The sequence below is a fragment of the Rhinatrema bivittatum genome, chromosome 7 (assembly GCF_901001135.1).
Source record: "Rhinatrema bivittatum chromosome 7, aRhiBiv1.1, whole genome shotgun sequence".
NCBI classification, from domain to species: Eukaryota; Metazoa; Chordata; class Amphibia; order Gymnophiona; family Rhinatrematidae; genus Rhinatrema; species Rhinatrema bivittatum.
This window is the reverse complement of record NC_042621.1, coordinates 9972583-9989301: the sequence shown is the minus strand read 5'-3', so window position 1 is coordinate 9989301 and position 16719 is coordinate 9972583. Positions and strand designations below refer to the sequence as shown.

General features: G+C 49.1%; 1 protein-coding gene across 1 annotated transcript in view; it reads left to right on the top strand.

Moving 5' to 3' along the window:
- CMIP (c-Maf inducing protein) overlaps nt 1–16719 on the top strand; it is a 220827-nt gene that overhangs the window by 187393 nt on the left and 16715 nt on the right. Inside the window, exons 11-17 of the mRNA XM_029608133.1 lie at nt 1013–1078; nt 2734–2760; nt 3746–3794; nt 4561–4668; nt 9107–9223; nt 9798–9938; nt 10719–10766. Coding sequence (XP_029463993.1) covers nt 1013–1078; nt 2734–2760; nt 3746–3794; nt 4561–4668; nt 9107–9223; nt 9798–9938; nt 10719–10766 — 556 coding nt within the window. The remainder of the gene's footprint in view (nt 1–1012; nt 1079–2733; nt 2761–3745; nt 3795–4560; nt 4669–9106; nt 9224–9797; nt 9939–10718; nt 10767–16719) is intronic.

Below are 16719 nucleotides of genomic sequence, written 5' to 3'. Positions count from 1 at the left end.
GAGTGAGTGTCCGAGACAGTGGGCAGTAAACCGGCTTGCCCAAGGTCACAGGTGGGGGGTGACAGCGAGAGAAGAGGCGACTGAACCACAAGGTCGCTATTCCTTCAGTAGGCTTCACCTCACCGTTGCCCGGGCCGTCCGGACCTTTCCCGCATGTACGGCTAGATCAGTCCTGGGAAGTAAGGTAATAGCACAGTGCAGCATTCTCGCACATTCAGGAAAAAGTTCATGGTTTTATGAGCTGGGTTGGGAAAGCTTTATGCAGCAGGTTGCAACAGGCGGCGCTGGAAAGGACCAGGAAGTCCTGAAGAGAGCAAATACACGAGAACAGTAACTGGTAATGGCCTTAACGTAGCAAAGCGCAGTTCAAAGGTGAAAAGGCGGGATATAATTGCGCTTCGTGCATGTATTTTATGAATGAGTAAAATGGTGCTGTATACACATACATTTTTGAGATGCAAGTTTTAACAAAAAAAACCCCCCAAAAAACAAAGGTAGTCAGGGCCAGCCCGGTGGCTTCACTGACCAGTAATGCCAAGCAGAAGACCTGGGTTCGGCTTCCGCTGAATGGGGCTGGGGGATGTTGCGAAGGCGGCGTTCCCGTTCCCAGGGATTGGAGGGAGTTCCCCACCATCGCGCAGTAGCGATGTCCAGTGGCTGAACGCAGCGCCCAGGCTGACAGGATTATCGCTGTGATGGGTGGGGGTAATTCCGAATGAAGGTTCACGGTGGGGTTAATGCTATCAAGAGGCCGGGGTCAGTTGAGCTGGAAACCCAGGGAGCAGGAGGATAAAATAAATAAAATACACTACTGGGACAGCTCGTTCTCGGGTTTATGGGGGAGATTTCGATACCCTCCACCCATATAATCAATTTCTGACATCAGTAATATTTCAAATCTGGATTTTCAAATAGGGGAGGGGAGGGCGAATCAGAGACCTAGTTGCCGGGCCTGGCTGAATCCACCTGAAGTGAGCTTGGGACTCAAGATGCTTTCCCTCTTGTATTGCAGGTCAGACTACGATGACTGGAGACCAGCACTGGCCAGCCTGCTTCAACCTATTCCATTCCCCAAGGAGTAAGTTCAGATCCAGAGAGCTGCTCTGTGTGTTTAAGTTGGGAGGGAGCCATGCTTCTTGATCGGATTGGGTTTTTTTTGGGGGGGGGGGGGGGGTTTTCTTGCAATGGCGGATGCCGGAAGCAGCGCTTCTCCCCTATCCCAAAGCTGAACTTCATGGCAAACAGAGAAACTGGAAATTCAAAGGGGGAGAGCCAGTGGGGGAAAAAGGCAGCCCGCAAATCTGCCGAGAACGTTTGTTTTGTCAATACAGCTGAAACTTAAAAGGCTCAAATTGCTGTGTTTTGCTGGTACTGAGGATCCTCATTACAACTTTAAAGAACGGGAGAGCTCCCTCAGAAACCTATTAATGAGCCGGGCTGTCAGAAAAGGTAAATCTCAGTAGGGAGAAATTACCATGTATAATTGTGCAATTTGCAGGCTTACCGTGCCTCAGGTGACCTGCTAGCGTGAAACAGGGAGGTCCAGTGCCTCTGTACCTGAGCGCCTGCGAAGGGGAGCTCAGTGAAAACATTGGCGTCATCTGCCCAGCCCGCGCCTCCAGTGAGATCCCGGGGGAGAAGCCTCGCAGAGTGTCACGAATGATGCAATGCGCCTTACAGAAGGACGCTTTAATTGCCTGCTCATGTGCCATACTAATTACAGAAGCTGTGGCCTAACTTTAATTGCACTGGAGTTAATGAACACATCTGGGCCCTCTGAAAAAATAAGACAGGGAGGTGAAATTGTGTTTAACTAACTTTATTTCTGTGATGGTAGGGGGGGTTTTTTTTTCCCTGTTAATTCTATATGATCAATTTCACTCTTAAGCCTTTATTCTTTTTTTTTTAAATATTTTGGGCTCAATCGAAACCTGACTTTCTTGGGCAACAGTGCATGAGCCTCCATTCACAAACACCTGGGTTTTTGGTTGGTTTTTTTTTACCCTATTTTATAGGAACCCCTCAAAATAATTAGCTCAGTCATTTCAGCGACGGTCTTCCACCAGGGGCCGCGCAACAGGGCTCCTCCCGCGTAAAGCCAGCCGTCTCGTGCGTCACCATTGGCGCCAAGACTAAGGCACCCTTTCCTCTCACAGGTGTTGTGAGCACTGCCTCCGTAGCATCCCCCGGCCAACGCAGAGATCCAACCCCCGATCCTCCACATGGCCTGGTGCAGAGGGTTGCCCATCTCTGGGAGCAGTCATTAACAGTATGCAGAAAAGGAACCAGTTCACACCTAAATATGTGCCCGTATCTCGGACAAATGCCGGGCTATATATATATATATATGGGCTGTAACCCTTGAATTGGCCATTCTCTGATCGACTGATTTGGGGGAGGATTGTGGATGCAGAAATCACGCTGTTCAGCTACCACGTGGATCAGTATTCACAGTCCTTCCGTGTTTAGCTTGTAGATTTCATCTTTGCGCTGTTGAATGGCCTGTAGTAAAGGTATGAGCTATTCGTCAGAACCCAATTATTAGCAGACAGACCAGTGAGCCATCGATCAGGTGCCACACACGCTTTAGCTCAACAGTGATGCCATAGACTGGCTGTTACCCCAGCACTGTATCGGGGGAAATAAATATCTTAAATTATTGAAGAGCATTAAAGTCCACTTTATCAAGCTTCTGAAAATGTTTTTTGTTTGTTTGTTTTTTTACAATTACAGGGCTCTTGCACATGAAAAATTTACCAAGTGAGTATGTTCAAAAAATGTCTCTTTGCAGCCTTGGAATAGATGAAAGTTGTGTGCACTGCAGCTCGTTCAGTAGTGATGCTTTGCTACCAGAATGCGATGCGTGTTTGGCAGGTGCAGATAGATAACGTTCTCTCTCTCAGTGTTAACGCGTGTCGCCTGCATAGTAAATCACGCAGCGGCCACAGGAGAAAGATCTTTGGCTGGTGAGCGAGCTCTGAAACTGGCTCTCCTCAGGGGGCGTCTATTCCAACTCTGCTTTTAAGCAAGCTGTGTCCTTGACATGGACTTCCAGAAACGCATAGGGATAGATTTTAAAAGGTTGCACGTGGGCGTACATGTGCCGCGCTACCCGGCGTGCCCATACGTACGCCCGGTTTTATAACTTGCGCAGGCGCGCGCAAGGGGGTGCACAATTGTGCGCCGAGCCGCGCGGCCTTCCCACGTTCCCTTCCCCCTAACCTGACCTTCCCACCCCTTCCCCTAACCTTTTCCCCCCCCCAGCCCTACTCTATCTGCCCCCCCCCCCCAAAATTGTTTTTACCTTTTGCACCTGCCTCCGGGCAGGCGCAAGTTGCGCACGCCGGCCGACTGCCGGCGCACGATCCCCAGCACGGCGGCAAATACGGCTGCTGTGCCAGGATCCTGACCCCCCCGGACCGCCCCCTCCCCGCCCCTTTTTTTTTGCAAGCCCCGGTGCTTACACGCGTCCCGGGGCTTTACAGGCGCGTCGCCGGGCCTTTTTAAAATAGGCCCGGCGACGTGCGTAACCTTTTGAAAATCCGGCCCATACTTTTCTAGGGAGTTTTGAAATGTGGCAGTATTTCTTCTAAACTGCTCCTGACACCTCCCCCCCCCCCCCAAAAAAAACCCCCAAAAAAAACAACCCCAAACTGAGAATATCCTGTAAAAATGAAATTTTGTCGAAATCCACTGCTGTGTGCAGAGGAGTTTGTCCCTGATGCACGGTTTGCTTGACTTCTAGGGAGCTGAAGTACGTGATTCAGAGATTCGCCGAGGACCCGAGACAAGAGGTGAGGATTGGTTTGGTCTTTAAATCGAGGGCGCAGCAGGGAAGGGGCTGGAGCTCAGACAGGCGTGGCGACCTGGTCTACGGTTATGGGGACAGTTTTAGTTTGAACAGCTTTTTTTGGCCCCAGATATAGAGTAACCATGTAGCCTCCATGACCAGGGGGCCCAGCTGAGCCATTTTATACCATTGCATGCAATAAGATGTGTTCCTGCTTTTTTTTTTTTTTTTGAGGCCTGGGTAGTGAGATCAGAAATCTAGCTTTACACGCATGCAAACAAATGTGTAGTTAGTGATACCTTTAATTGGACCAGTATTGAAACGAAAAAAATCCAAAGATGTGACATGAGCTTTCAAGCCCATATTAGCCCCTTCTTTGGATATCATAAGAGTGTGCACGTGTATGTATTTTTCAAAAACAGTGTTGGTGCAAAGCCCACAGATGTGGACATCGACCTAATGGAGTAGCTTGTGACCCCAGGCAATTATCAACCCTAATACCTTTTGAACAAAATCGTTAAACTTATACCATGGACATGTCTTCCGCTTATGCGAAATAAGCCTCTTTCTGCTTGCTGTAGCCGGTAACTTGAGTCCGTATGTTGTGGGAGAGTTCACCTGTCCTGTCTATGAGGACTTGAACGTCCCTCCAAATGGAAGAGCGCGTCACCCGCCCACCTATCCTACGCAGTGGGACCTCGCGATGACGCAGTCTGGCCGGCACCGTTTGTTGCGGAAACTGGAGCAAGCACCTCTGCTTTGCCTTTCAGGTGCACTCGTGTTTGCTGAGCGTTCGAGCCGGCAAAGACGGCTGGTTCCAGCTCTACAGCCCCGGCGGAGTGGCGTGTGACGACGACGGAGAGCTTTTTGCCAGTATGGTACGTGTTTGCAGTAACGGGAGGTTTTTGGTTCTTTGCCGTAAGGGCAGTGGCCCCTGACGGCTTGAGTTGACTCTGCATGCTTTATCCCAGGCTGGAAATGGGAGAACGTCTTGCAGCATGTTCTAAATGCAACTGGATCAAAACACCGATGTGCTACCGAGCTTTTCTCGTTTAGTGTCTTATGGTAGAAGGGGGGCAGTTTTCAAAAAGGGCCAGAGCGCCTAACTTACCCGGGCAAGTTTTGCCCAGTTAGGTTAAGCTGATTTTCAGTCGAACCCAGCCAAGTGGATTTTCGGCTGAAAATCAGCCCGATTTCTAGCCACCGAAAACCTAATTGGCCCGGGCGTAGGCTGCTCTTCCTCGGTAGTCTAAATTTAGCCGCTCAGTGCTGAAAATCTGTGCTCGTGGGCTAAGTCCTTTCCTTTAAAAGAGCCCAGCACAAGGCTGTGATTCTCCCCTCCGTCCCACCTGGTACCCTCAAGACCTGCAGAGCCTGACAAGCCCGGTCAGTCTTCAGAAGACTTTCCCATGCTGAGCCAGCGGGACACATCTTTACCTTCTGCCTGTCCAGCACCTAAGCATCCCAGCAGCGATGGATGCCAGGCCGGCGGGAGGTAAGGCTGACTCTTCCTGCCGGCTCTGCATGGGGAGGGTTTATTTGGGGGGGAGGGGATTGGGAGCCACTTATTTTGAAGATCAGGAGGGGAGGAGGTTATTGAGGGGGATATCAGACCCTCACATATTTTGAGGCTAACGGGCAGAAGAGAAAGGGACGGGGAAATCTGGGGGGGGGGGGGGGGAGGGGGCTGTCAGTTCCCGCAAGTTTTGCTGTTATTGGGCAGGAGGGGAGTGGGGATCGGAGGTATCGAATCAGCTCTCCAGGAGAGATCTCGCCTCCATCTCCCACCCTATCCCCGCAGCTGGACAGCCCTGAATCCTCGTGCTTAACAGAGGTAAATTTCCAAAACCTTGGATCTGGCCAGCTACGCCCTTATTTAGGTGATGAGATCCTTTTGAAAGTTAAAGACCAAGATGCTTAGTACAGAGACCTCTGAATTTGCAGCCCGGGGGAACTTTTCTTGAGAACTGCAGTGTTTTCTTGCTTAGTTCCTTTTGTCCTCCTCTTGCTGACTGTAATTCCTTTCTTACAAACGCAGGCCGTTTCTCATAACCACTCAGCAGCTTCTTGGCACTCAGAGGCAGGAGGAGGAGGCTGCTCGGCTAAGGAATCCCGCTGCTTACGTACTCGGAGTATAGCCACGGGGGGCATGGGGATAGCAGGAATGTTACTTAGGGCCAGATGTCCTGAGCCTTTTTTCCCCAAAGAGACAGACTGGGAAAAACAACCCTTCACATTAGTATCTGAAGAAAAGAGGGACCCCCAGGAGGGCCTAGAAGAGAATATAATGTTTGCATCTCTAGTGAGCTTTGCAGGCACCGGGGTGTCAACCATTTCTCCTGTTTGAGGAGGGAGGGGGATTGTCCTGAAAAGCTAACACCCTTCATATTAGATGGGGGTTAGATGTCCAAAGTATATACGTGGCTATGCATCTGTATGTAATGTGTGCCTATGTATTGTATGTAGATTTCAGTACAGGGCCCGATAGCTTTGTGTTGCATTTCACTATTCCCTGCACAGGGTCACTCCTTACATCCCCTCCTTTTGCCATGGCCTAGCGTACTATAACGTGAAATGAAAGCATATTCCTAGATTCTTACAACAGCTTTCTCTAGGTCTTGTAAATGGAGCATTGGAAAATAATGGCGTGACCGAGGGATCTGTCCTGGGCCCTGAGCTTTTTAATATATTTATAAATGACCTGGAAAAGGGAATGAGGAGTGAGGTGATCAGATTCGCAGATGGCACAAAATTATTCCGAGTTGTTGGATCATGAGCCGATTTTGAGGAATTGCAAGAGGACCTTGCCAGACCTACGGAATTAGGCATCTAAATGGCAGATGAAATTTCATGTGGACAAGTGCAAAGGGATGCACATCAGGAAGAGTAATCCAAACTATAGGTGCACAATGCTAGTTTCCATATCAGGCGTTGCCTCCCAGGAAAAGTATCTTGGAATCATTGTAGTCAGTACTTTGAAAACCTTGGCACAGAGAATGGTGGCGGTTAAAAATGCAAGTAGAATACTAGGGATTATTAGGAAAAGAATGGAGAATAAAACTGAGGATATTAGAATGCCTCTGTATCAATCCATGGTGCAACTGCACTTCTGGTATTGTGTGTAATTCTGGTCACCTCCATCTCAGAAAAGATATAGTGGATCTAGAAAAGGTACAGAAAAGGGCAAGGAACGGCTCCCCTATGAGGAAAGGCTCTTTAATCTGGAGAAGAGACAGCTTAAAGTAGATATGATAGAGATAATAGATAGTACAATCAAAACAAATCAGATAAAGTATTTTTTCACTCAGCACACAAAATTGTGAGATTGCCAGAAGTGGTGGTAAAAGCAGTTAGGGGCGGATTTTAAGAGCCCTGCTCGCCTAAATCCGCCCAAATCCGGGCGGATTTAGGCGAGCAGGGCCCTGCGCGCCGGTGAGCCTATTTTACATAGGCTCACCGGCGCGCGCAGAGCCCCGGGACTCGCGTAAGTCCCGGGGTTCTCCGAGGGGGGCGTGTCGGGGGCATGTCGGGGGGCGGGCCCGAACCGCGCGGCGTTTGGGGGGCGTGCCGGGAGCGTTTCGGGGGCGGACCCGGAGGCGTGGTTACGGCCCGGGGCGGCCCGGGGGCGTGGCCGCGCCCTCCGGACCCGCGCCCAGGTCGCGTCCCGGCGCGCAGGAGGCCCGCTGACGCGTGGGGATTTACGCCTCCCTCCGGGAGGCGTAAATCCCCCGTCAAAGGTAAGGGGGGGGCTTAGACAGGGCCGGGTGGGTGGGTTAGGTAGGGGAAGGGAGGGGAAGGTGAGGGGAGGGCAAAAGGAAGTTCCCTCCGAGGCCGCTCCGATTTCGGAGCTGCCTTGGAGGGAACGGGGGTAGGCTGCGCGGCTCGGCGCGCGCCGGCTATACAGAATTCATAGCCTTGCGTGCGCCGATCCAGGATTTTAGTGGATATGCGCGGCTCCGCGCGTATCTACTAAAATCCAGCGTACTTTTGCTTGCGCCTGATGCGCCAGCAAAAGTAGGCCTATTCGCATAGTTTGAAAATTTACCCCTTAGTGTAGTTGTGTTTAAAAAGGGTCTAGACAAGTTCCTGGAGGAAACATCCATAAACCACTATTGGCCAAGTAGACTTGGGAAAGCCACTGCTTATCTCTGGTTATAAGCAAGAAGGATTGGATCTATTCTTTAGGATTCTACCGGGTACTTGTGACCTGGAAACAGGATGCAGGACTTGATAGGCCTTTCATCTGACCCAATATGGCATTTCTTATGTTCTGAACTTACTTCTCCATTGTTTGTAGCTCTGGTGCATAGTCTTATGGCAATTTCTGCTCAAAGGAATTGCCTGTTCAAAAAATAAATAAATAAAATATCAGGTCTTACAGTAGGAGCTTCCTACTTACTAAGCAATCCTCACTTAGGCATAGATGTATCATTTTGCTATAAAATTTAATTGAGAGAGCGAGAGACAATAAGATGGGCAACTAGTAACTGGGGGTGAGGTTTTGGTGGTGGGCTAGGTTTTGTGGGGCAGTTTTAACATGCACAGTCCGAGGTACAAACAGCCCAGTGCACATCAGTGAAGATTTGATGTGATTTGGAGTGAGGAAAGGTGCACAGAGATGAGATTTGTACAATGTACTCTCGCCCTAGTTTGATAGCACCCAGGTAGAGAGTGCATCAAGCTAGGTTGAGAGTGCATTGTACAAATCTCATCTCAGCTGTGCGTTAAGTCCAAAACGGCCATAATGCACAGCTATCGCAGGCTTATCGCCGGGAAAAAGGATGTAGTTATTTCCAGCGTTAAATCCCGTGATAGCGTGCGTTATGGTATCTCACACAACATTATCACCCCTCGTTTTCATTTACTCCGCCCAAACTCCTCCCACTTGACTAAGTCTTTCAAGTTGGCATAAGCATCTCGCGATGCGTAATTCATCGCATGCGTTATTGTGGGCATTAGGGCCCTAATGCGATTTGAAAAATGACCCCCTTAGTTTGGGGAAAAAAATAATTTTTTAGGTCTTGGGGCCTCCCTTATACAAAGGCTTCATTCTGTCCTCTGGAACAATCGTCTCTCTGAGGTCATTGGCATGAGTTCCTCATGACGCCTTCAATTTATCCACAGCTATTCCATTCTAAAGCAAGTTAAGCTATTTACACCATGGCAGGACAGTTTCTAACTGAAATTTCTGATTTACCTGTTGTTGGAGATTGGTGGACTTATCCATGTACAGATGCCAAGGAAATACCCTAGTTGCATCTTGTGTATAATTCTGGTCTACTCTCCTCCTTTTACCTCTTCCCCCACCCCACACAGGTCCATATTTTAATGGGATCGTGTTACAAAACAAAAAAGTTCCTGATTTCATTGGCTGAAAACAAACTGGGGCCTTGTATGCTGCTTGCCTTGAGAGGCAATCAAACCATGGTAGAGGTAAGACACTCTGTGGCCTTAATATTTTTATGCGAGAAGGAAGCAAATGAGGTGGTAATACTAAAATGAATCTCCCCTCACTACTATACATGTGCTAATGATACAGCATCTACCTCAGGCCATCTATGGAGATTGTAGACCAGCGTAGGGCTTAGATGCTGAAGCTGGGTTATCTATTAATAACCTAATTACTCTGAAATGTTGCCGAGCTGCAGTGTAATTATACAAATGAGAGATTCAAAGCTTGGTTACAAACATGGTTGGGAGACATTTGCCTCTCCCCGCAACATCGTCTGTTTATTCATGCAAAGCCGTTCAGTCTCCACCTCGGCACCGTTGGCTGTGTTTTCTCAGCAAAGGCTCGGAACTTTGCTGATATTGGACTTGGGGGGGGAGCCAGGCCCTACCGCTCAAACGCATGCAATCCCTTGCAGGTCAAAGTTGGTGAGCGTTGGTTAATAGGGACAGTGATCAGGGAGCTTGCGCTGCCGCCGGCTGTGATAACTTTACATAAGTGCAATTTACCTGCAAAAAAAAAAACACTCTCGACACTGTCACCTTGTTCCGCCGCTAGATTCTCTGCTTGATGCTAGAGTACAACATTATCGAGAACAATGACACTCAACTGCAGATCATCTCTACCCTGGAAAGCACAGACGTGGGAAAGAAAATGTACGAGCAGCTGTGTGACAGACAGAGGGAGTTAAAAGAGCTGGTAAGGTCGCCCTGCCAACAAGATTTCTGTAGACCAAAAGAATTGCGCATGGCTCTCCTGTAGCCTTCTTTAAATGGCTACACAAAAGAAACAAGAGCTTGGGTTACAGAGGGGGCTCTGCGTGCTACTTGTACGTGCAGCAGAAACCTTCAGAGCCCTGCAAATGACAGTAATGCTGGTTGTACCCTTGCAGTAACTGAGCTATTCAGCTACCTTGAATTATTTTTGTAATTTGGCAGCAAAGAAGAAAGGGGGATACATTTCTGCCATCCCCCCTCAGCACACACACACACACAACCAGTTATTAAGACCCCAGAAGGAGGTGCCAGGCTGAGTAAGGGAGTCCCCTTTTTGCCTTGGGTGATAAAATCCCCCAAATGGCTGCATAGGACCAGGTGACTTTCCCTGGCCTGAGAAACTCTGGGAATAGGTTCAGTTTTCTGCAGATGCTGTCCAGTTCATGCAGTTTTCCAAAGAATAGTTTTTTTTAATTTGCAAAGCAGGTCAGATTTGGTGGCAAGACAGCTACATAAATTTCCCACTGCTCATTTGATGAAAGGAAGTTGTCTAATTTCTGCCTTAGAAGTAATTATAACCAGTATGGCATGAAGAATCAACTCCTGGGTATTCACAATTTTGTGGGTTTAATTAAGTTTACATTCATAAGGTTATTTACTCATAGTGCTGGGGATCGGAATTCAGCATGTGAGAAGAAAATGTATTGGAGCGAGCCTGTTCTTTTTGGGGTTGTTTTTGCTAATACCATGCTTCACATTGCAGCAAAGAAAAGGTGGACCCACAAGATTAACACTGCCATCCAAATCTACCGTAAGTATTTATTTTGGTTTTTGATTTGCTTGCCTGCCTTTCCAAATATTGCTTAAGGCAACTAGCATTCTGATACAATAAGTCCCTTCCCCAAAGAGTCCAAGAAGGGGAGATAAATGCGATTTTCCCCAAGGTCACAAGTGTAATGTAGGCGGGGAGGATGGGATTTGAATTCTGATCTCCCTAGTTCTCAGCCCATTGCTCTAACCCAGAGGTTCTCAACCCAGTCCTTGGGACCACACCCAAAATATCCAGTCTGGTTTTCAGGATATTCACAGTGAGCATGCACAAGAGAGATTTGCGTGCATTGCCTGTTTTGTGTGCAGATTGCTCTCATGCATACTCATTGTGGATATCCTGAAAACCTGGTTGGCTAGGTCTGTCCTGAGGACTGAGTTGAGAGCCATTGCTCTGACCAGTAGGCTATTCCTTTTACCCCTCATGATGGACATCTCTGGGGGGTGGGGGTGAAAGATTAGTCTTTGCTCTAATAATGGTCGCCAAAATATTTACTTGGAATCCCAACGCTCATCGCCATTTAGTAGAATGGAAGCATTATAATGTAAAAATGCAATTTTTGTAGTGGAGGTTTTTCATTTCTCAAAGTCCCCACACATTTTCCTCTAGTGATACCTGCAAATTCTTTTTGCAATATCCACAGTTTCCTAGCGTGTAGCCAGATGGACTCAGGACCATGGGTTATGCTCCCCTGCCAGCAGATGGAGACGGAGTAAGGCTGTAAAACTGCCATGACCTCAGCCCACCAGTATTCTCCTTCTCCAGCAGATGGTGGACGTACCTCTCCCTATGGGAATTGTTATACCTTTTGTAAGGAGAAATTCTGCATTCTAAATTGGAGAAAATTGAGCCCCGCTCTCCTGCTCTGATGCCTAAAGGTCCCTCCCCCAGTTGACAATTCCTGAGGCAATTTCCGAGATCCCTCAGAGGTGCGCCTTGGTCCGGAAGCCGGTTCCCGGCGTGGACTTTGCTGCTTAGGCAGCAGGTGCAGGAAGCTGAGCGTGGCAGTGACGGCCAAAACCCTCTCCCCCCGCAGCTGAAGACCGTTTTCTGTACTCAGCCGGTAAGCGCTGAGCCAAGGTAAGTTAAAAAAAAAAACCCCCAAAAAACAAAACCAGAAGATGAACCTTCCGACTCCGAGACGATTCGAGGGATTTTCGATAGGGCTCCCCCCCCCCCCTCATCCAATCTCCATGCTCACCGTACCGACGTTCCCACTCCCGTTGGAGTAAGGGGAATTGTGCTTCCAAGTGAGTTGAGCAGCTCCCAGTGGGCTAGGCCCCACTGTAGGCTTGATCGGCCTACCGCATGGTAGGCCTCAGCAGCACCATCTTGCACACGTTTCTATGCGTGCTTTATTACCCTCCATAGGATGTCACTATGCGCATTGCACATGACGTCGGGCGTGACCCTACACACGCAATGTTGAAAATGCGATACAGGAAGAACTGTGTGCATGGGCTGTGCATGTGTCTTGCCATGCCCCACCTAGACACTCGAAATCTGTACACATACATTTTTAAGCTTGAGCCGATTGAACGCACAACTACCGCTGACAATGGCATCGGCAACCAAGAAACCTAAACGCCTTACTCTCTGCATTGCTTGTCATATTAGGGCTTCACAGCCTGACCTGGATTCCAACTTATGGTCAGCACTGTGAGGAAGCCCAAGGAGAGTTGACCTCCTCGGACTTCGCTAAGCCAGGCTCCTCCCATTCAGATGATGGGTTGGTCACAGCCTTAACTGGCAGTACACCAGATCTGAGTACATCCTTAACTGGGTCATCCGTGGGAGAGGGACATTCAGCTGCCCCCACCCCAGTACCTCCTGGACTATGCATGGACCCGGCTGCCTTTTCTCGGGTGGAGTTTTTCCAGGGGCTACAAGCCTTCGTACAGGCATAGTCTGCTGCCTTATTTGCCTCTGTCCGGACAGAACATCATCCGGTAACCTTTCCTTCTCCCAGTCCTACAAGCAGACCCCGAGGCATGCCTTGCCTTACCAGGGGTATCTGTGGTTGGGATTCGGATGGCATGGAAGAAGAGGAGGATCCAGATTCCTTGGAAAATGGGGAAATCCCCCCCGGGTTGGAACCGTATTGGATTATGATATGGCTCTTTCACAGAGACAAATTGCCGGCCCTGATTTCCCAGACCCTGAAGATGCTGGGAGTTCCTGGGGCAGATTCTATGACTGAACCAAAGAAGAATCAAAATCTGATTTCCTTGGAGAAAGCTTTTTTCTACTTTCTGGTGGACTCCATCCAGAAGTTGATTGACTCAGAATAGGATGCCCCAGAAGCAAGTTTTAAAGGGGGTCGAGCGTTGGAAGCTCTATACCCTCTGGACCTGGCGGTAAGAGAACATTTGCGTTTCCCTAAAGTGGATGCACTGGTTTGTGCCGTTTCTAAGCAAACAACTTTAAGGCCCAGAGGAGAGAGGAGTGGCCTTAAAGGATTCACATGATAGATAGATTGAGTCTATCCTCAAACAAGCCTTTGACGCAGTAGCAATGACCTTACAGATTGCTTCTTGTTTCGCTCTGGTGGCTTGTTCATGTCTACTTCTCTCTCAGGAGTTGGATGACTCGGGTGAATTCCAAACCCGTTGCCACTTTTTAGCAGACATGGGCTCAGATTTAGTCCGTACTTCAGCCAGAGTAGTGGCCTCAGTGGTGGTGGTGGTCAGATGACAGCTATCACTGCGGAATTGGTCAGCTGACGCAACCTCCAAAGCCATTCTTACAAAGACGCCATTTAAAGGATCACTGCTATTCGGGAACGAGCTGGAAAAGCTGGCCAGTAAATAGGGCAAATCTCCACTTCCCTGGTTACCAGAAGATAAGAGGAAGTAGTCACAGCACCCCTCGCCTATGAGAGGTCATTCCAGGGGTTCCCAGCGTTTTTGTCCTATAGAAATTTGACATTTCAGAGGCCTCGACTCCTTGGGGAGGTCTCAGTCCTTTCGTATCCGGCAGCCCAAGAGAGGGGCAGGTTCGGGTTCAGGCTCATCCCGAAACTCCCCCCCCCCCCCCATTGAAAATTTACCTACCCACCTTCGGGACGAGGAGATAAAGAGGTCTTCTGTCTGTCTTTTACCAATGGTGGGTCAAGATCACTTTTACAAATGGGTATTGGAAGTCATATGAGAAAAATATGTGCTGGAATTCCACAGCACTCCTCAGGACATATTCATGATGTCTCCTTGCCACTCCCAGCTCAAGAAGCAGGCAGTGAAGATTACACTTCTAAGGCTTCTCAGGATGAGGGCTGTGATCCCAGTACCTACGCCGCAGGAAAATATGGGGTATTATTCCATCTATTTTATCGTAGCCATGAAGGAAGGTTCCTTTCGCCCCATCCTGGACCTCAAGAGTGTCAACCGTCACCTGCAAGTGACTCATTTTCACATGGAGACTTTACGCTCTATGATAATGGCCATACAATTCGGAGAGTTCCTAACCTCCCTGGACCTATCCGAGGCCTACCTACATACTCCAGTTTGACAAGAACACTAACGTTTCTTATGTTTTGCGATACTAGGTTGACATTAGCAGTTTCGGATGCTACCCTTTGGCCTAGCCACCGCCCCCAGAACATTTTTCAAGATAATGGTGGCAGTGTTGAGGAAAGATGGGATCCTGGTGCACCCATACGTGGACAACTGGCTGATCTGGGCCAAGTCCGTAGAAGAAAAGCCTCCTGGTGATCAACAGGGTGGTCTCCTTGTTACAGGAACTCTGTTCGGTAGTAAACCTGGCCAAGAGCAGCCTCAAGCCTTCAAGTCCTTGGAGTATCTGGGAGTCCAGTTCGACACCAGGCGGGGAATGGTCTGTCTTCTGACCACTTGGATGCAGAAGTTAATGTATCAGGTGTTTCAGTTGGTGAGCATCACCCTACAGTGTGGAGCTACCTCCAAGTCCTCGGTTTGATAGTGGCAACCCTGGAAGTAGCGCCATGGGCAAGGGCACATGTGCGCCCACTTCAGCTCTCTCTGCTATCACATTGGAACCCACAGTCTCAAGACTATGCACTTTGTCTCCATTTACCAATGGAAGTCTGTTCTCGCCTCCAGTGGTGATTGCAGGAAGCTCATCTGAACAGGGGCGTGTCCCTGTCCTCCCTGAACTGGCTGGTTCTCACGACAGAAGCAAGTCTCCGGGGCTGGGGAACTCACTGTCAGGAGCTGACCGCCCAGGGGCATTGGACCGAAGAAGAGGCCCTCTGGAGTATCAATAGACTGGAAGCCCAGGCAGTCGAATTGGCATGTTTATAGTTCAGCCACAGATTCCAGGGTCAAGTGGTCCGCTTGATGTTGAACAATGGTAGCCTACATCATCCGCCATGGAGGAACAAACAGCCAGCAGGTGTCACAGGACATAGACCTCCCTATGAAGTGGGCGGGTCCTTCACGAGGATCCGACTCAATTCTGTCTTATGGTCTGGCCCTTGAGAGGGCTCGCTTGATGAAGTGGGGATATTCTGCAGTGATAATTGTCACCTTACTCCACATTTGGAAGTTCTCCACGTCCCTAGCGTATATGCGGGTCTGGACAGTATTTGAGGCTTGGTGCGAAGAACGCGGTGTCCCCTCTCGGATGGTCAAAATCCCACTTATTCTGGAATTTTTCCAGGACGGCTTGAATAAAGGTTTAGCCCTTAACTCCTTGAAGGTGCAGGTAGTGGCACTTTCCTATTTCAGGGATGAAGTGAATGGGGCCTCCCTGTCAGCTCATCCTGACATGAACCATTTTCTGAAGGAAATGAAGCACCTTTGAGCTCTCTTACTGTTGCCAGCTCCCTTGTGGAATCTTAATTTAGTACTGGATATTTTGGCAGGCCCTTCCTTTCAACTGTTGTGCAGTCTTTCCTTGCGTTTATTGACCTTGAAAACAGTGTTCCTGGTGGCTAAATACTCGGCACATCGCATCTCTGAACTGCAGGCATTGCCGGGAGCCATTTCTCTGGAGAACTCCAGGGGTGTTACAGCTACATACGGTTCCATCCTTCTTGCCCAAGATAGTATTGGAGTTTCATTTGAATTAGTCCATTTCATTACATCCTTAGATAAACTCAAGGACGCGGAGGAATATTGTCTCCTCCACCATTTGCATGTCGAGAGATTCCTAGTGCGTTATTTGTGAGTCTCAGAACCAGTCCGAAAGACAGACCGCCTATTTGTCCTTCACGGTGGAAGGAAGGCAAACCAGCTTCACGGGCTCACTGGATTAAGGGGGTGGTCAGGGGAGCCTTTGTGGAGGCTGGAAAGCCATTGCCTGCTCAGGTTAGAACTCATTCTACTAGGGCTCAAGCAGTCTTATGGGTGGAAGTTTAAACTGCTGTCGCCTGCCATATCTGCCAAGTGGCAATGCACACCTTCACCAGGTTTTATCGCCTGGATGTACAGGCCCGAGAGGACACAGCCTTTGCAAGGGTGGTGTTAACCAGACCACGGGCAGCCTCCCGTCCCGATCGGCAGTAGCTTTTGTACATCCCATTGGTCCTGAGTCCATCTGGCTACTTGCTAGGAAATGGAGAAATTACTCACCTGATCATTTCGTGTTCCTTAGTGTAGACAGATGGGCTCAGCGTCCCGCCCTCGGCTGCCCAAGAACTGTGCCGCTGGCTCTTCCGTGGAGTGGGCCTCGAATCCAAGGGATTACGGTTAAGTCTTCATCCAGTCCCTGGATTATGGTACCTATATTCTTACTGGAGTTCAGTGTTTATGATTGGTTATCCATTTTTAATTATATTTTTAATCAAGCCCTTTCACTAGTATGTCCAGAGTGGCTTTTGAAGAGAATACTGGAGGGCTGAGGTCATGGCAGGGGTATATGTACTGCGATGTCAGCTTTCCAGCCTTACTCCGTCTCCATCTGCTGGCAGGGGAGCATAACCCATTGGTCCTGAATCCATATGACTACACTAAGGAAA